Here is a 19,596-nt window from a genome sequence, read left to right as displayed (position 1 = left end):
TTTTCTCCTCCTCCTTGTTTTGTTGTTTGTATTGCTTTTGAGCTTGATTAATACAAACCAGTAGCTCCGTGGAGTAGGCAAGTTGCCGAACCACGTAAATTTATGTGTGTTTGAATGTTTGGATCTCCTAACAGCTTTGGGGTGTTTTGTTTTCCGATATTAACCTTCGAATCAAAGGCTTGATCTATGTTTTGAGTAGCAAATCTACTTGATCTTTTTTCATGGGCTATCGAAAGCTCGTCATAAGTTTGCAGCCTGATGGAGATTTTCTTATCACAGACTCTGAATTGTTTTTGCAATATTTTCCATTCATTTTTTGTGAAGTAGATGCACTTGCATTCTTGGAAGAATGCCTTTATTAACTCTTCGTTGAATGAATGCCAATGCTTTTGCATCTTTCATTTTATTTTCCTTGTAGTACTCCTTGTTTAGAACTATCCATGATTCCATGTTGCTTGCTTATCTAGACTGGCTATTGTCAGGTCCTATAAATCTTGGGAGTTAAATATTTTCTTCATTAAAATGCTCCATAATCTATAGTTTCAACAAAGAAGATTGGAATGCTTCGTTGGGAGCAATTAAAAGCTTCATCATTGTTGTCTAAGACCATTGTTGTGGCTTTTTGTTAAGGGGTTTTTTTGGTTTCAAGGTCAGGAAATTAATAGTTAGAACAAGGATAAGGCTTTAGGACCGGTATTTGTTCGATACCTCTGGTGGGAATTTTGGAGTGTTGGCTCCGCTCCCACTGATTTATTACTGATGGAAATTTGGTGCTCTGTGAATATTTATGGTTTAGGAGGTTATACAAATTTAAGCATAACAATAACAAGAAATGAAGGAAGCAGTAAATATGCTGAAGATTGCTTATAACATTAGATGAACATTAGATGACAGCATGCATTCAAGATGACCGCTACAGCTGCCTGTTATAGGCTTCGTAGCCCGACCTTCTCATGCTTTTAACTTAGTGTCCAAGTAGTACAAACCATCAAACGCTTGTAATTTTTTGGCTTAAAACTACGAACTAAACATCTGTATGTTGGAAAATATTTATCAGACATCGATGACGCATATATCATGTAAATTTTTAAATCAAATGATAATTTTGGTTTAGGATTCATTCAACTCTAGTAGTGGATTAATTAAGCACATTTATCATGAATAAAGGTGCAAAAACTAGGTTATATATGGTCTCTAGTCTAACGAAAACAATAATATATAATTAAAAATCTCGTGTCTTTCATCCACAAGCAGTAACCTAAAGAATTTGATATAGACTAAAAAAGGCTTTATTCTTGACAACGCTAATTTTTCTGGACAGTTGTTTCAATACATACTTAATCATACAGAAGAAGATATATATATATATATATATATATATATATATATATATTAATTTTCTATTGCGTTTACATTCTTGGTATCTTAGAGTTATCTTACATGTGATATTAAAGCTATCTTGTTGTTACATTAATTAGTATTAATTTGATTTTTATATCTGTATGATTATGGTATACCTAGAAATTGAACCCTAGTTGAGATAAAGTGCTTCGATTTTTTTATTTTTTATTTTTTGTCATGGATGATTGGCGTCACATTCAGAGGAGACCCAAGTTTAGCATCCCGTGGCTAGAAATAGAGATTCAAAGACAGTGTTTTAATGGGTATTCCTTCTATTTTGACCTTCTGATTGTACTTGATGCCTTTTAGTTTGCTTTCTGTGTGATAGAATTTGACTCACATTTTTTAATGCATTGCATAACCATTGGGGTGTTTTTTTGGGGACTTAATGGGAGATTTCAGAATAATTAGTCATCCGACATGGAAAAGAATAGGTAAATAAGCTTTTTCTATGAAAGCCCCCACTGCTATTATCACTGTAATATGTGATGGTCTTATGTTCATCGCGCCTTATCAGTACTGTCTGCAAGAAAAGGCTCTATTCTTGGTATTTTGTTTAGTTGTATAGACATATGGTAATTGGGTTTTTAGTTGATAATTTATAATCAAGTTGTTTGGGTTTTATTAATATATTTATTTGTAGAAAATTGTTAAAGAAAAATCATGATATTGTTTACATCATTATTAAGGTCTATCAACTTAAAAATTTTAGTTGATAATTAAGCAAGCTATGATGAGGTTGTGATGTTGATTAATTTGGGAGTAGCCACAGTATCTTATGTTTTTTTGTTATGAATATATTAAGGTTTATTACATTAATTTGCTTATGATGTATATAATTTAATTAATTGCAATTATTTTATAAAGGTAATGACTTGGCCTGCAAGGAGGTTATTTTTATAATTTAACTGGAATAAAATAATAAATGAACATTAGGAACAAATTTAATTCTAGGCCGTCAAGAGTGCGTAAGTTTTATTCTTAGTATTTTATTTATTAGTTTTATTATTAAAATAATTAGTAAATTAATTTTATGTATGATGTGATCACTACGTATCCACTAGAAGGTTAGAATTCACAACTAAGTTGGTACTAATTAATTTTGATAAAGTATATGGTTCATAACATTAAAGTCTTTCTTGATTATTGCAACTATTTTTATTGTTTTTATTGATACGTCTAATATTCTAATGTTTTGTAATGATAATTTTGCTTATTAGAAGGAAAAAATATTTATTTTGCATTGGAGCGTGTAGATTTGAATTGGCCTAACATGTACAACAACTATCTATCTCCAAAGAATCAATTAATACTTAAGAAAAGATTGATTATGAGTGGTGGAAATGATTTAATTTCTTAAATATAATGCTTATAAAATCTTGCATAAGTAAAAAGTGTTAGGGGTTTCATCCCCTAATGCTTTAATACAAAATATTTCCTGAAGACATTCATTCATAAGAATTTATCATCTATTCATCATAAAATCCTAATTTAAAATATAATAGAGATTTAACTATGACTAAATGAAATACTCAAAATCCATTCATCATTATCAATGCATTAACACATTGCTAAACACATATGAATAAGTAGACGTTTCACTTAACGCCGTAACTTCACATTTTCATCCCAACATGATTTACCTCTGCAATAAATGAAGGGGGATAATATGGTTGAGTACTTTTGAATGGTCTGGTTAGCATGTCCACGATGAAGATAGATGGATCCCAACATAAACCCCTCTATTGTACACTTCCATTAGATGAGTCCCAACATAGATGTAGGGAAGAAATCCACTTAAGAACTCAATTAACTCAAGAGTTCTGATTTTTCCCCTCTTGATTTTCTCATGTCAATATAATGAGTATATAATTGGCCCAAAGAAATAACCACGCTGTCTAATTGTTCAAGATAATTGAGGCACGTCATGATCAATCTCATTAATCTAAGAAATTTGGATTGATCATAATCAATCAAAAAAACAATTGAAAGAAAACTCTGATAGTTGTTTCCGGCCCATTTATGTTTGTAAGAGGTCTTGGGTTACCCCAAAAAAGAAACACGATATTTGCACCAGCCGGGAATCGAACCCGGGTCTGTACCGTGGCAGGGTACTATTCTACCACTAGACCACTGGTGCCTGGCGCTTTGGCGTCTCGCATGATAATATAGAACCTCTTCTTATATTTTCGCAGCTTTCAAATTTGTGTGGTGTGCGTTTAGTGGCTAATGCAGTAAACAGGATGATGAAAATTAGAGTGAATAACAGACATGCATGTGCTTCCTCTCGTAAGAAAGTGGAACAAAGGAAGGTGTTTGAAAAAATGCAATGGTTGTGGTGTCTTGGGAAAAACAGGTTTACTTCTTATTATACCCAACAAATCTTGGGGAACCAGACATAAGTTTTCAGTTCTCATATGGTGGGTGCTGGGCCACATCATAGAATGTGGACGTGGGAGGGAAAAGAAAAATCCTACGATGGCTTTAATGTAGTCATGTGTCTCCACTCTTCATCCCAATTAGCGTGGACCATGTTGCATGCCAGAATCAATTTCTATTCTTTTTGGTTACTGTTCTTCTTTTTTGTCGGGGGAAAAACCTACTCTGTGGACTACAATCCCCAAAATATCAAGTTAGCAACGCTGTGGCTACATTGGAAACGAACCAAATGGTTCGTAAGAGATGAGGAGAGTGGAGCCAGTAACTAGCATTTGACAATCATATGACTGAAAGGCTATTTTCAAGAAAGGTTTGGAAGGAAAAAAATAATAATAATTCGTATTCTAATAACACTCAATGTTGTCTCATTCAATTTATAAGAGGATATGGTCATTTAGCTTTTGCTTTAAAAGGAAATGTAAAGTAGGAGGAGATCAGGGAAAGATACTTAATAAATAAATACAAACTTTTCCAATTAATATGGAACTTGAAAAAAGTTCAAACATCACAACAGAGTAAAAAATGAACGAAGACAGAAAATCTTGAGAATATACTAAATGCGTTTGCAAGGTGGAAGTGGAGGTCCACACAAACCAGGATTATTCTTGAATGCAGATGCAGGGATAATGGCTTTGTGAGGAGGAATCCTGCCTCTTAGTTTGTTGCTAGACACATCAAATTGTTTTAGCTCCTTCAAATTTAGCACAATCTCTGGAATAGCACCAGTCAGCTTATTTTTTGAAAGTAAAATTGTGGACAATTCTTTGGCATCACCGAGCTCCACTGGTATCGTCCCAGACAGCCCAGCATTCACTAGCTTCAAGACCTGCAATTCTCTCAGTTTCCCAACTGACTTTGGTAGTGGTCCTCTAAATGTGTTGTTTGATAGAATCAATGAACTGATAGAAGCCATTGCTGGTCTCTCTCCTATGTCATCATCAACTGGACCAGTGAACATATTGCTGGAAAGATCAATGGAATTAAAATGACCTAGCGGGTCTTGGACTTCTTTAGAGAATATTACATTTAAGCGGCCGCTGAACTTGTTGGAATGAATATCAAGATCCATCAGAAGTGAAAGGTTCTTGAATTCAACTGGGATGGACGAGTGAAAGCCATTATTTGATAAGTTGAGAAATGAAAGACGGGTCATGTTACCAATCCACCGAGGTAGCTTTCCTGTTAATGCATTGCTTGACAAGTCAAGTTGTGATATTGATGACGAAGATAGCCAGTGAGGAAGCTCCCCTTCAATCCCAGTCTTTGCCAACATAAGCTGGAAAACTCTTAATTCCTGAAACCAGTCTGGTATTCTAACTAGTCCCAAGGGATTATATGAAAGATCTAAAATCTGTAAGCTCTTCAACTTAGCTAGCTGAGGAGGAAGCTGGCCGGAGAGCCGGTTTCTTGATAAATCAAGTGTTTGAAGGTTAAGTAAATTTACAAAACTTGAAGGGATCTTTCCCGTAAAATAGTTGTTAGAGAAAAATATATCAGTTAGAGTAGTTAAACGACCCACGGTTGCAGGTAGTTTTCCAGTGAGCTTGTTGTTCTCAAGGATTAGTCTTTGAACCTTCGAGAGCAGGCCAATTGATGGTGGTAAGCTGCCTGATAACTTGTTTTCTGATAAACGACAGAATATCATAGAAACAAGTCCAGATATCGAAGATGGTATCCTTCCTGTGAGGTGATTTTGATTGACATAGAGTAGTTCCAAAGCAGCAAGTCCACCGATGGACTGCGGGATGCTTCCAGTTATCTGATTCTCAGATAGATCAAGATATTTGAGATTCTTAAGATTTCCAATGCTTGTGGGAATGCTACCGGTAAAGTTGTTTTCATGTAGATCAAGCTTAGTTACCATAACCAGCTTACCAATTTCTGGAGGAATTGGCCCTGACAAAGCATTTCCTGATAAACCAAGTTCCGAGACAGAAGTCCAGGATTTCATAACAGATGGAGGAACAATACCAGATAAAAAATTGTCACTAAGATATATCTTTTTCAGCTGAGAGAAGTACCTTAATGTAATTGGTATTGATCCAGTGAACTTGTTTGTATCAAGAAAGAGATGTGTAAGCACCGACAACTTGCCAAGTTCTTGTGGTATTGGTCCCTTCAAGTCCTTGAGATTACTCAGGTCTAGAAGTTGAAGACTGGACAAGTTTCCCAATGAAGGAGACAGAGTTCCTGACATGTATGTGTCTTCGATGAAGTCATTATTGTCTGAAACAAGACCAGGACGAGACACATTGACCACTCTGCCTGAGGCATCACAGGCAACTCCTTCCCAAGAAGTGCAGCAATCAGAGGAAACTGTCCAGGAAAGCAACAGTTTTGACGGGTCATCTGTGATTTTGTGTTTGAAATCAAGTAATGCTTCTTTATCAACTGGGTGGCATGCCTTGGAAGGGGCTAATGTAGAAAAGATGAAAAGGAACAGAAGAGAGAAGGTTTTGGTGTGCCATGGAATCTCCATTGACAGTTTTGAATCTGTAGCAGTGAGGATCGAGGATCTCTTGCTAAAGTGAGGAGAAGAGGTGGTCAATAGTTCTGTAATGCCCTTGTGGTCAATTTACTTGAAGAGGGAAGTGCAAGGTTGTGTAGAGTTGAAAACAGCCATTCACCTGTGAGATTGGGTTGAGTTAATTAGGCCTCAAAGTCAAGATTATGCTATTTTAGTGGCATCCTGTCAGTGTGCTGTAGTAACTAAGATACATGAATGCTATGGTGATTCATCCAAAAAAATGTTACACAGCACTTCCAGTTCTTAACCAGTAAATAAAATACTTTAGCCTCAGTTTCTAATGTCGACTGTTAAGAGATTTCTTTCATTTGTCAAGCTTCCAGCTAGCCAATTTCAAAAAAGGCCACTCATTTTGAGTGATTTTCCAGGCTCAAGAGACATAGGCTTTCTTTTAGATCAACTATTTGGCACGTGAATCTGTGTTTGTCTTATTATCAAGCCTGTTCAATTTGGCTGTATATCAAAAGCACTTGAACTTTTCATGCTGTCCTATAACATAGCTCAAAACAAAATGTTTACACACACACACACGTTGCTACCAGTAAATTATCTAGTGATGATATTTTATTGAATATTAAATTTATTATTTATCAAAATAACTTTACAAATACTAACTTCAATTTCATGGACAAACAATTTACTTGACTAAAAATACAAATATATATATATATATATATATATATATATACTGCTTTCTATTTATCTGATACTCTATTAAACATTAAATACATTATTCATTAAAATAACTTTACAAATAATAATCTCAACTTTATAGACAAACAATTTATTTGACTAGAAATACAAATATAAAAAACCACTATCAATTCTGTTAACACTAAAACTCTTGTCAATCTAAAATATAATTATGAATCTTGATTTATAATAATATGCTATATAAAATATTTTTATCTTTAAAAAATATAATAAAGTTTGGATAACAACAAAAAAATACTAAATCATTACAAAGATTAGACTCAAAAAATCTTAGAAGCAAGTCTTAAAAGTTATGGAATTTAATATTTTGGAGGATAGTTAGAATAAAACTATTTAAATCTTTTTTTTAAGTGATTTTATACTGATTTGAACTAAATTCATATGAATGTATTTGTAATTCCTGGCTAGATGTTTTTGTAAGGATATATTTTAAAAAAATTAGATAGTTTAAAAGATTTTATAAACTTAATATCTCTTTTTTTTAATTTTAATTATAAAATCTATTTTGAATATATTATATTTGTATTTTTGATAAATATGTGTTTGAGAAATTTTGAAAATTTTCAATTATTAATATTTTTCTAAAAATTTTAATTGTTATTTCTTCACTTTGTACAATTCTTTTATTGATGTCAAATATAGAAAAAGTCAAAATAAAAATAGATTTATAGAAAACTAAATCCATAATTTGAAAAGATAAATTAAAAACAGGTTATAAGTTACATGGATTTAATGTCCTGTCCATCTACAGGACTTACCCTTTATATATGTATATATAGCTAAAGGCATACAATCAGATTACTTGCAGAAGACCTAACAGCATAATTACCAAATTGTTTATGCATAACCCATGATTTAAATTGTTTCCATATATAATCCTTAGAAAAGAAGCCAAAGAATGTTCATACCATGGATAAGATGATGGGAAGTGACCAGGACGGTCCATGACCGAGACGGTAAACATGGCGGCTGATGAATGTTCATTTCCATGATGATAAATTCAAATTTTTATTTACAATAATTGAAACCCTTAACATCTTGCGGGGATAGCTCAGTTGGGAGAGCGTCAGACTGAAGATCTGAAGGTCGCGTGTTCGATCCACGCTCACCGCAGTCTTGTCATCTTTTTATTTTTTTTAGTGTAATTCAAGAAATAGGCTTTTAATAGCCCGATGGGCCCTTCAAGGAGGAGAGATAAAACTCTTTGAAGCCAACCATTACTCACTCGATCCTGGAGTTATAAAGGCCGAGAGGGGAAAATCCAAAATTTGTTAATTTTTTTACCCTTTTGTGTTATTAATGAATGCAGATTGAAAAAGTAAAAGAAGAAAAGGGGTGAGATTCCTTTGAATACTTGTCCCAAATTCAACCGTATTTTTTCTTTCATCTCCAATAAAATGCTTTGATAAAAACCAAGCTTTCCATGAAATAAGAGTGATAAAGGAGAAGCATAAAAAAAAGCTTGGATGAACCACAACATCAAATAAAACATAACCTAGAATGCAAGTAAACCTACATTTCCAAACAAAACTTTATGCCCGTATGCCCCAAGTCCCATAAATATATATATAAAAAAAGGTGTTTTTTTAGTAGTACAAAAAATATAATAAAATAACACCATGCAAAAAATATATAGAAAAATAACAAAGTTTATAGAATATTCTTTTAAATAGCATATTTGATAACACAATATTTAATAAAAAGGGAGGAGAGAAAGGAAAAAAAAGATATCGGAGTTACACTAAAATTTTGATGATGACACTATCAGTACCATTAAAAAGATCTCGATAAGACGAATCCAATAAACCCAAAAAAGATCATCAATGGTGACCGGAATAAGACAAGTGAATCCTGACACCTTTGACCAGTTCATATGACTCATTTTGTTTACTCTTTGTGATTTTTTTTGGTATTATTGAATTTATCTTGTTAAAATCTTTCCAACAATATCAATAATGTCGTTATTGAAATTTCGATGTGACTCCGAGAATATCAATAATGTCATTATTAAAGTTTTGATGTGACTCGAAATCTTTTTCTTTCTTCTCTCTCTTTACAAATTACAAGGAAAATAGATAAAAAAAAACATAACAAATGTGGTCATTTAAAGGCACATCGGAGCTTCGTTGATGACATTAATGATATAATTCAAAAGATCTCAACAAAATAAATTTAACAACATCATAAAAGATCACAAATAGTAAATGAAGTGAGATATCACGATGCCTGCCTTTACTTGTGGGCTGCTCATGTGATATATTCTAATAATCATTAATGATTTTTTATTATTTTTATTAGATTTATCTCATTAAAATATTTATAACAATATTAGTGAAGTTTCTCCCTCCCTCCTTTTAAGTATTGTGTTCATCAAATTTATAATCTAAAAGAGTTGGCAAATAAAATTTGTGATGGGAGAATTGTTGATATCAAATATAATTATTTAAATTTTGTTAATTTTCTAAATGTTTTTTGTATTATATTATTTTATTAAATTTGTTAATGGCTTGAAGTACAAAAACATCAAATATATATATATATATATATATAATTTTGTGGCACCGGATTCCCCCTCTTGTCAAAAATAAAAATAAAAAATCCACTTCATCGTTACCACACTATCAATATGAACACCAAGCAAATCATACATACATTAGCTAACAACTACCAACGAACCAAAGACCCAAATCAAATAATTATTATTATCAACAAAAACTAACGTAGTGACATTGCATTGCATTCATGGGATCGAAGGGCTAAAACTCTTACATTCGACTTGTGATTTTTGATCACCGCCTCGACAAAAAAAGAAACTAACTGGACAGCGGTACAAACAATTATCATTCAATCTTACATCAGCAAAACCTGGTTGGAGCTCCATTAAAGGACCCGGTATAGGTCCATATAAGTAATTCCCTCCTAAAAAAAGCCTATCGAATGGAGACAATTCGGATCCGGGTGAAACCGTTTTCATTGCAAATTGGGTCGGTATCATCCCTGAAAATTTGTTGTTTTCAAGGGATAAAGCTGAGAGCTTCGGCATTGAAGCCATGAAAGAAGGCAAAGAACCTCTGAGTTCATTATTGCTTAAATCAATGGCTACCAGTGCACTTTGGAGAGTTGTGGTTAAAGGGAGTGGTGGGGATTGCACGGACGTGAAGAAATTGAATGAGATGGTGAGTTGTTGAAGCGAAGGGTGAGTGAAGAGAGGTAAAGGGACTGAGTCACTGAGGTTATTGTGGCTCAAATCAAGTACCTGTAAAAAAGCCAAGCTTCTAAAGCTTTGAGGGTCTAATTTGCCTCGTAAGCCATTGTTTCTCATTGAGAGTTGAACTAAAGATGCTGGTAATGCTAATGGGACATCACCTGATATGGCATTATCACTTGCATCAAAATACTTGAGATTTTTAAGTGGACCCAACTCGGGAAACTCACCAATTAGCTTGTTTGATTGAATCTGGAGCCTTTTTAAACTAGCAAGACCATTGAAACTTGCAGGAATATTGCCTTGGAGGTTGTTGTTGTCCAAATACAGCTCTTCCAGGCTACTTAGTGAGCCAATCGAGGTGGGTATCTCACCATAGAACAAGTTTCTTGACAGACCGAGTCGCCTCAGTTGAGTCAAGTTGGATAACGACTTAGGGATTTGACCATAGAAGTAATTATTTGAAAGGTCGAGTGTTTGCAAATAAGGGAGGTTCCAAGTAATGGAAGAGAGAGTACCCGAGTAACCCGCCTGGTCAAGGCTGAGCTCAGTGACTCTGCTTGAACCAGACACTACAATGTCACACCTGAACCCACAAGCGAATCTCTCACTGAATAAATTATCACATGGGTCAACAGTGAAGTCCCATGCGCTCAAGCAAGAACCTGGACTCACAGAGTTTGGGTCCACCGCGGTCTTAAACTCCTTCAAAACCTCTATATCGCCCCAATATGTCTTCGACTCTACTTCCACCAGCAGCCTAGTGACTGAGATCAGCAGAACCAAAGAAAATAAAGAAAAACTGAGGGTGCCCATTTGCTGGTTTTTTCGCTACAAGTGGATGTGGGAACTGAAAATTTGAAACTTGAAGATAGCCAGATAAGGAGATAACTCGGAGGGGGGGGGGGGGGGGGGGGTGGGGAAGAATGTATGAGAGTTAATCAAGGCCGTTCAGTGCGAGAATCAGGACAGAGCGAAGGCAAGAAAGAAACTGCTTGTGAGAGAGAGGGACTCTCCTGCCACCATTGGGATGAGTTTACTTCTTTTTGTTAGCGACTTCACGGGGTGGTTGTCAGAGCCCTTTTTAATTGTTTCCTTTGTATTTAAATTTGGGATGGGTGTTGTATGCCTCCATGGAAGAAGATGGTTATGTTATCGTATGTGAATGAGTGTTGGATGTTATGAAGGACACTCCTGTTCGTTCATGTATTGACGTGTCTTCTCCTAAATTGACTTGTCCCAGCTTGAGCTCTGTTGGTTCTTGTCTTCTTGATATCACATCATCATCATCATCATCCATGCCTTCTTGAAGATAATGCAGTAAATAAAAATGATGGGAACAAAGGGAAATTAAGAACATGCTTGTAAATTTGTTGAAGTCATTTGAAGCAGGGATCAGTATTTTTTGCTTTTTTACCTGGATTTTCTTTTCTAAATTTGAGTTAAATTCATGTGCATCAAAAGTTTTTCATGAGTTAAGTGTAAAGATTTTGTACATTACAGAATTAGAACGTGTTTAGAATATCAACGGTAGTTTTTTTTAAAATATTTTTATTTAAAAATATATTTAAATAATATTTTTTTATTTTTTAAAAATTATTTTTAACACATTATACCAACGTTGACATTAAAACAACCTCAATTATAATTTTTTTTCTTCAAAATTTAGAGATACAAGGTTCCAACGCCCTTCTGCTTTTCACTTTTTAATGCCTATGTCACATGGGCGACCTTGTTGTTGTTGATAGCAGAGGCAGCATGGATTAATGTTTTGTGGATTATGATATTTTGATAATATGATATTCTTGATTAACTTCCAAATTGATTTTAAGCACTTGGGTTTCCTTTAAATATAAACAAAAAATCTTGGTCCCATATTATTTGCTTTGGATTAAGGGAATAACAGAGTGGCAAAGGCTGCATGATCTAGATTAGTATTAGAACCACAAATCAGTTCTCAATCACGACAAATTGCGTGGCGGTGGAGGTGGTGGTGGAATCAAATGATATACGATGCAGTTGTTGCAAGAACTCTCAATGGTGGTGGATGGAATGGGAATCTGGGCTCAATGCTGGTGAGTTATATACGATTGAAATTTTACATATTCGAAGCCACCACCAAGTTCAAAGAATCCTTCGTTGCTGAACCATCTTATTACTATCTTGATTTTTGGTTTTCAATTTCCAATATGTTTTCCCCTTGTTTAAGCCTGGAAGCAAGCTGGTACCTCTTGTAAGATAGAATGGAATCTTGATTGATTTCTGAGATGCGTTTAATTCTGTGTTTCAAAAACATTTTTAAAAAGTTTTTATTTTTTTAATTTTTTTATTGTTTCAAATTAATATTTAATTAAAAACATTTTTAAAAAGTTTTTTTTTTTTTATTGTTTCAAATTAATATTTAATTTTTTAGATTATTTTTATACATTAATATCAAAAATAAATTTTTAAAAATAAAAAATATTATTTTAATAAATTTTCAAATAAAAAAACTTTAAAAATCACCAACAGCCACTGCCACACTCCCACAAAGCAAGACATATAGCGTCAAAAGCTTGGTTCCAAGAGAATAACCAAGTGAAGGCAAAGTTTGAGTGTAATACAATCAAACAAGTAGGTGCTGGTGGGGGATCCTTTCATATTATAAATAAAATGGGTAATTGAGTCGCATTTAGTGCTGGCTAGCGTGAATTGCAAACAACTCTCAAGCTTGCATCCAAAGAGGTAAGACAGTAACATAACATTATCCTAGTGATCTGTACTGGTTGGAAGGAACCCAGAAATGGTTTTAACACAAGCGATCGGTGGGTCAAAAAGGACAAGTTTACGGTCAGAAGCCACAGCTCTAGATCTTCCAAGAAGGAATCTACTGTGCTAGTGACCATCTAGTGCAGAGCAAGTGCATTATGCATTAGGGTTACTTCCTAGTGTGCCTTAGTTTTGTACGTCAGTCTGGTGATGTCATTTTCCCATCTGGTTAAAGTCAAATTTCACCAAACTGAGGTAAAAAGTACAGCTTCGAGTAAATGGAGACCTCTCATAATCATGTCAGTGCTCATCATGTTTCCTTCATGCAATCAAAACTCCTTGTAATCGAAAAAAACAAAATAGAACTACTGATAATGGCTACCAATTAAAACCATATCTGAAACCAAAATTCAAAAGCAATCCACAACCCCCACCCCATGTCATGATTCTTTAGTGCAGTGCTATAAAATACGATCACAAGACATATACAGTGCACATATACGCAGATTAAAATACTAACAGCAAGTAGAACCATTAGCATCAGCATTGACTGCCCCCCGCATTGAAAGGCTAAAGTTGACGAGAAGTGGCACTTTCATCCAGCCATTTTACTCTCTAATTTTGGTATCCACAACTATTCATATACATAACATGGTTATCTGTTAATTATCTCTACTGCAGGACATTGTCTAAACATTATATGGTTGGATAATACAAATGCTAGCAACAAGGGATGCACAACAGTTAAACTTTTTTTATGCTCTAAGAAGCTCAAGATGGAAAAATGAAGGAACCTGGTGGTGACTTTTCTCAGGTCATGGAACCCCTTCTGACCATTCAAACTTGAAATCTGTTTCTCGGTGGTTTACCCCTTTATCTGACCATTGAGATTTGAAATTGTTTTCTTTGTGGTTTTTGATGACACTCACCAGATGCCGCTTCACCGATTTGCTATTCACTTCAAAGACAAATGCCATTTCCCTAATCTGAAGATTCAACAATTTCAATGTTATTATTTATCTTGCACACGAATAACAAATCCTTCCCTAATCTGAAGATTCAACAATTTCAATGTTATTAGTTATCTTGCACACGAATAACAAATCCAAGCAAGAAATACAATAGCTTCAGGATGCAAGAACACGGTAAATTCAACAGAACATATGAATGACAATAAGACAGTAAAACCACTCAAAATAGTTTCAAACTTATCAGACTTGAATACATGAGGAGTGCAGAAGCTGCATACCTCAATCAAACTACTTGATCTCAGTCCCATGCTCTGTCCACAAGTAAGTTCTTTGCCATTCAAAAACATTGGACTCTTACCAAGATTCTTCAAAAAGAAAGAACCATCTCCTTCCATCTTTATTAGTGCCTGATAAATGAGAGATAATCAGTTATACTTGATGAAAATCAAAGCCTGGGATCTTAAGAAGCTAAAAAGGGTTCAGATGAAAACAAATATAGGCAGTGCATATTTATCAAAAGAAAAAAAATTATCTACTTCAAGTTTTATAAAAATTTCAGCTTGAGACAGAGTTATAGAGATTATCTAATAACATCTGAATTACGTCCAAGTATTTATCATCTTTGAATTATAAATTGCTCATCAGGTGAGGAAAACAATGGCCAGGATCCTTTGCAAAACTCAAAGATTGTGAGATAACACAAATTCAATTCCCCACGGATTTTTTTTCCCAGATGAATTCTTGTATTCCTTTATTGCTACTCTTTTCACCTCTTCTCTATGTCCTCTTCAGTTCCATGTTCCCTTGAGTTTTATATAGTGATGTTCAGATATGGAGCCTCGCAGACCATGATATCTACATAAACAATATATGACTCCTACAAGTTATTACTGTAAAGTAAAGAGAGTTCCCTCAAGTAAAAAAGAACAGCATAAACTCAAGGTCTGGTAACCAGCTATATATTCAAATCAGTGAAGAATAGAATCAAAGAAAACTCAAGAGAAATCTCACCTGCCGTCTTGATATTTTGTTGGCAGGCCCTTCTCTACCCAAATCAATATCAACATCCATATCCTCTGTCGCTCTGCCAAGCATAACCTACACATAAGCAGGAGGTTCATAAGAACAAGAGAGTTATCCTACAAGCAAATAAATGATCAGACCCAGACACGTGATGTAGAAAAAGAAAAGGTCAACATTGATTTAACATACCTCAGTGTCCTTGATATAATGCTTCAAATGGCGCCCATACAAGACAGCAAGTGCTCCTCGAGAAACAATGGCTCGTTGCATAGAAGACTGAGCACACTGTTCCAACCTTATAATTGCCCTCATTGCATCTTCATTCTGATATCTTGAGACTAGAAAGTTCAATTTAACAGAAATCAGCTCAAAGTTACTTCAAAAAACAGTTACAATAGCAGAGTTATCTCAATTGTCCAACTAAAGAATCAAAATGTCTTTCTTGTTTAATCCTAAACTGATATTATTCACCAGATTCAATTAATTAGCAATCACCACTGCAATTAAAAAAGTTACTGAGGTTAGTGTGCAAGTATTTATAACTAAGCGTGTGATTCTTTGGTCAGTAGAGTTTGCACAATCAAGTAACACAAGAAGCAAATATTGCTGCCTGACCTTCGTGATTAAAAAATGAATCTGAATCATCCGGGCATAGATCCATTTCAAGTATCTGAAAGGAGACAAAAAAAAAAAAAATTAAGAGAAATTTGAAGTTTAGGAAACGTATTTAAAAAGAATTCTTAGAAGGCCATCAATTAACAGAATCTAATTTACCATGGCTTCAATGTCTGAAAAGCAGGGAACATCATCATCGCTCCCGGATTCTTCCTGATTTGATGTTGAGGGTACTGAAATAACTTTTATAGGCAAACTTAATTTTTCATGTAATGACCCAGACTTTGGCAGTCCCACTGTGGGAGTAGGAGCTCCCAAGGCTACACTGCCCTCGCTTGGTTCTACATGGGCTGTGATAACTGGTCTAGAAATTAAAGCAAGAGACTCGCATTTGGCACCACTGCAAACAGTTTGGTGTCTTGGACTGGTTACTGGCAACATACTGCAACCTACCATCTGCGGAGAAGTAAGACATTGAGCAGGAATTCCTTCTTTCTTCAGCAAGATTATCTCTTGTTTGCAATCCTTTTTATCAAGGCTCGAGGAAGGCAGATTGTGAGTCAGGTTAGAAATTTGTTCCATTATGGGAGAAGCAATTGTTTTAACTATGAAAACATCATCATTGCATGGGATTTCAAAGTCTTCCATATTCAACGTGCACTCCATCTCTCCATCATTTTCTTCGGCGGACAGAACTTTTGGTGCTGATGCAGATGGTGGTGCGTTCATTTCTGACACACAATGAATATCCTGCTTACCACCAACAGAATGCGATTCCTCTGCAATAACCTCTAACTCTGCAGGGCATGCACCATCAGGTATTCCGAGGCTTGTATCTGAGGCTAACGTCACTGGATCTTTAACATCAGGCACTTCACCCTGAACATCATTAGGAGAACTCACCAAAAGTGAAGTGGTAATGCTATCATAACAAGCTTTATCTATAGCGTCGTTCCCGTTAACATCGATAAAAAGTGGCTCATTGTCATTTGGAAAGTTCAAGAGCGAGTCTGAAATATCTGGAAAATCAGATTCTGAAATTGCAGTTGACCTATCACGTACATCAAATACAGGTTCATCACGCAACTCTACTCTGGAGCGATCAACCTCAACTCCCACCAAACTCATTTTATACCCATTTATATCATCATGATTTACAATCAAATCCCCTTCACTATGACCTTTACAATTCACACTCGCTGGCATTTTAGGTGCAGAAACATCCTCCATCCCTTTCCATAATGGCACCCTTGGTGCCAAAGACTCCATTTGCCCTGCATGAATCAAAGCATCACTTTCTGGCACACCACATGGCCCAGGTTCCTCACTTCTCTTAGAATCTCGAAACTTAACGAATCCATCTTCAACATCCTGCACATCCCTTTGCACACTTTCTCTCTCAAAACACACATCCCCTTCCCCACCTTCATTTCCCCCAACAAATCCAAAACGCACTCGATCATCCTCTCCAAACCCGCCATTCCCACCAAATCCAACACCCCCTTCAAAAGAACCACCATCCAGCGAATCAAGAAAACAAAAATCACCACACCCTCCACCACCACGCTTCCGCAATTTCTTCCTCGTTGTATAATACAATTGCCGAATACATTCAAATTTTCTCTTCACAGAACCACTCTCTTTCACAGCAACACCAAATTTATTATTATTACTGCTACTAGTAATAGTATTTACTTTGGAAAAGGACACATTAGAAAGTTGTAACTCTACCATTCGACCAGACGCTTTAGCCGAAACATCATCATCATACAGTAAAGAATGCCAGCGATCACTCAATTCACGCACACTAAATTTCCTCGAAAATCTCACCGCCCCTTTCGCCAGCGCTTCCAACGAAGCACCTGCCTTTAATCAACAAAACAAAAAAAAAACAATCAAATTTATAAACGATTTTGATAGCTAGGGTTTGGTGTGAATTTGAGAAATGGGAAAATGAAATCTAAGTTTAGAGAACATGAGAATTGTGGAATGTGATTGAGAGAAAAGAGGAATTGAATTTACCTCGATAGCGTTTTTCAACAAGAGGTCGTCTTCGGGGATCCACGGAGGAGGAGGAATTGAAGTGGTGGTAGTAACACTAGTAGTGGCAGTAGCAGAAATTGCAGCCATAAACATGTAGTGTTTAACGTGTTGGAAGAGATTTGAATTTTTCGGAGAGTGGAATTGATGGATTTGAATTCTGATTTTTATGGGAATTGGAATTTGGAGTGGATTTTATTTTTTATTTTTTATTTTTCATTTAATGGTTTCTGTTTCTGATAGGGATAATCTGAGGGAGGAGTGACATTAAAAAACGCGGGTAACGTTCCTGTGCATATCCGTTAGGATACTAACTTACGGCTTTGGGAAACAATCGTTCGTTTAAACGACGCATATGAGTATGACAATGAGATTTAAAAAAAATAAAAATAAAATTATAATCAGTGATATTTTATTAAATATTTTATATTTATTAAAAAATAAATACCATTAAAAAAAAAATTATATATATATAAATATTTTTATGGTGAGATATGTATTTTATTTTCTCTATATTTTTTTAATATTTACTAGAATTATCATCTTTTTATTTAAGAAAATAGAACAAACTATTTTTTAAAATTCAAAATTTCCATGATTTACTTATAACTATTTAATCTTTTACGGTGGAAATTAATTGTGCGTTGAAAAATACTTCGTATTTCATTTTCATTTGGTTTTATGTTAGTGATAAACAGAATCACTTGAAAAGAAAATACTTTTTAAGAGATAATTCAGAAAGGATTTTATTAACAAGGTACATAAGCATTTATTAAAAAAAATATCAAGAGAGAAATGTTGAATTTTAAAATAAATATATAATAATAAAAAATTAAAAATACATATGGATCGTTGAATTATTATTTTAAAATCAAATCCATTTACAGACTCCACCAATTCATGAATATTTGTATTTTTAACTTTTTTTTTCGGTTAGAAACAACAAAGTCCTAATTTTCATTTCGTTGCTCGAACGATTTATTTTCCCAACTACTCGTGGTGAAAATCTAAAGAAAAGAGAAATATAAAATCTAAAGAAAATATATCATTAGCAAAAAGAAAAGGAAAAGAAATATAAAATATTTAACAATCTTATATCAGAGAAAACTATAATATCATCCCCACATTGTTTGAAGAGTATATTTGATATTGTAATAGTTGTTATAATTTAAAAATAAATTATTTTATAAAAAATATTTTTATAGTTAAGTTCAGTTTGAAAAAAATATATGTTTAATTAAAACTGTGATTGTAATTAAAGTTGAATAAAAAATAATTTAATGTATTTGATTAATAATGTTTTTCAAATTAATGTTATAAAATAACTAAAAAAGACATATTAATATTGATAGTTTTTAATTGAAATATTGTAGATTTAACTATTGCTATTATATCATAAAATTAACAATATTTTATATAAAGTATTTTTTATTGTTCTATTAAACTATTTACAATTATATCGCGTACAAAATCCATCCGACAAAAATTATAGTTTTCATGTCTTTCTAAACGTGCAACAATACCAGGTAAAATGATATTAGGAAAAAAACTGGGATTGTGATTAAATTCTGTAAATGTTATATCATCATACGATCTTCTTCTAATGTAATAATATAGTGTAATTAAATAATATTAAACACTAGTTTTCAAATAAAATATAATATCTAAAAAAATTTTAAATTTTTTATTTATTTTATTAGGTTAGATTTGGTCCAATTCATTTATGTTTGAGTCGGATCTAGTCCAATCCATTTAGATTTGAGTTAGACCAGTTCGATCTATGAACAGTGGACTCTCTACTGTTCACTTTGCAGAATGGTGGAGAGCAGCTAAATGCAACAGAACAAGATGAAGAACTAGAAGGAGAAGGAGAAGAAGAAGGAGAAGGGAAAGATCAGGCTACCCTATGCAAT

At 34.1% G+C, this 19,596-nt stretch overlaps 3 protein-coding genes and 2 non-coding genes across 6 annotated transcripts; 1 reads left to right on the top strand and 4 right to left on the bottom strand.

Moving 5' to 3' along the window:
• Positions 1–3,470: 3,470 nt before the first annotated feature.
• Positions 3,471–3,541, bottom strand: TRNAG-GCC (transfer RNA glycine (anticodon GCC)). Its single transcript has one exon. It is a non-coding gene; the product is annotated as a tRNA-Gly (tRNA).
• Positions 3,542–4,292: 751 nt separating this feature from the next.
• LOC105128618 (probable LRR receptor-like serine/threonine-protein kinase At1g34110) lies at positions 4,293–6,638 on the bottom strand. Its single transcript, XM_011030370.1, has one exon. The coding sequence runs from the start codon at positions 6,317–6,319 to the stop codon at positions 4,394–4,396; it is 1,926 nt and encodes a 641-aa protein (XP_011028672.1). The 5' UTR covers positions 6,320–6,638; the 3' UTR covers positions 4,293–4,393.
• Positions 6,639–8,121: 1,483 nt separating this feature from the next.
• On the top strand, positions 8,122–8,194 carry TRNAF-GAA (transfer RNA phenylalanine (anticodon GAA)). Its single transcript has one exon. It is a non-coding gene; the product is annotated as a tRNA-Phe (tRNA).
• Positions 8,195–9,759: 1,565 nt separating this feature from the next.
• LOC105128610 (probable LRR receptor-like serine/threonine-protein kinase At4g36180) lies at positions 9,760–11,399 on the bottom strand. The gene is made up of 2 exons (XM_011030357.1): positions 11,274–11,399; positions 9,760–11,142 (listed from the first exon to the last, which is right to left on the bottom strand). Exon 2 carries the CDS (start codon positions 11,100–11,102, stop codon positions 9,822–9,824), a length of 1,281 nt encoding a protein of 426 aa, XP_011028659.1. The 5' UTR covers positions 11,103–11,142; positions 11,274–11,399; the 3' UTR covers positions 9,760–9,821.
• A 2,211-nt stretch (positions 11,400–13,610) lies between these two features.
• On the bottom strand, positions 13,611–17,947 carry LOC105128604 (uncharacterized). 2 transcript variants are annotated; one of them, XM_011030340.1, is made up of 7 exons: positions 17,666–17,946; positions 15,803–17,509; positions 15,644–15,698; positions 15,218–15,366; positions 15,017–15,103; positions 14,284–14,412; positions 13,611–14,020 (listed from the first exon to the last, which is right to left on the bottom strand). In XM_011030340.1, exons 1-7 carry the CDS (start codon positions 17,777–17,779, stop codon positions 13,850–13,852), a joined length of 2,412 nt encoding a protein of 803 aa, XP_011028642.1. In that variant the 5' UTR covers positions 17,780–17,946; the 3' UTR covers positions 13,611–13,849. The 2 variants fall into 2 exon arrangements, 1 of the variants encoding a protein (XP_011028642.1); XR_842908.1 differs by lacking the exon at positions 13,611–14,020 and adding an exon at positions 14,776–14,860 and having other exon boundaries at positions 14,321–14,412; positions 17,666–17,947.
• Between the last annotated feature and the right edge of the window lie 1,649 nt (positions 17,948–19,596).

Source organism: Populus euphratica, unplaced genomic scaffold (assembly GCF_000495115.2).
Source record: "Populus euphratica unplaced genomic scaffold, PopEup_1.0 scaffold2.1, whole genome shotgun sequence".
Lineage (NCBI taxonomy): Eukaryota > Viridiplantae > Streptophyta > Magnoliopsida > Malpighiales > Salicaceae > Populus > Populus euphratica.
Note: the sequence above shows the minus strand (reverse complement) of the source record. Positions and strands in the feature narration are given on the sequence as shown.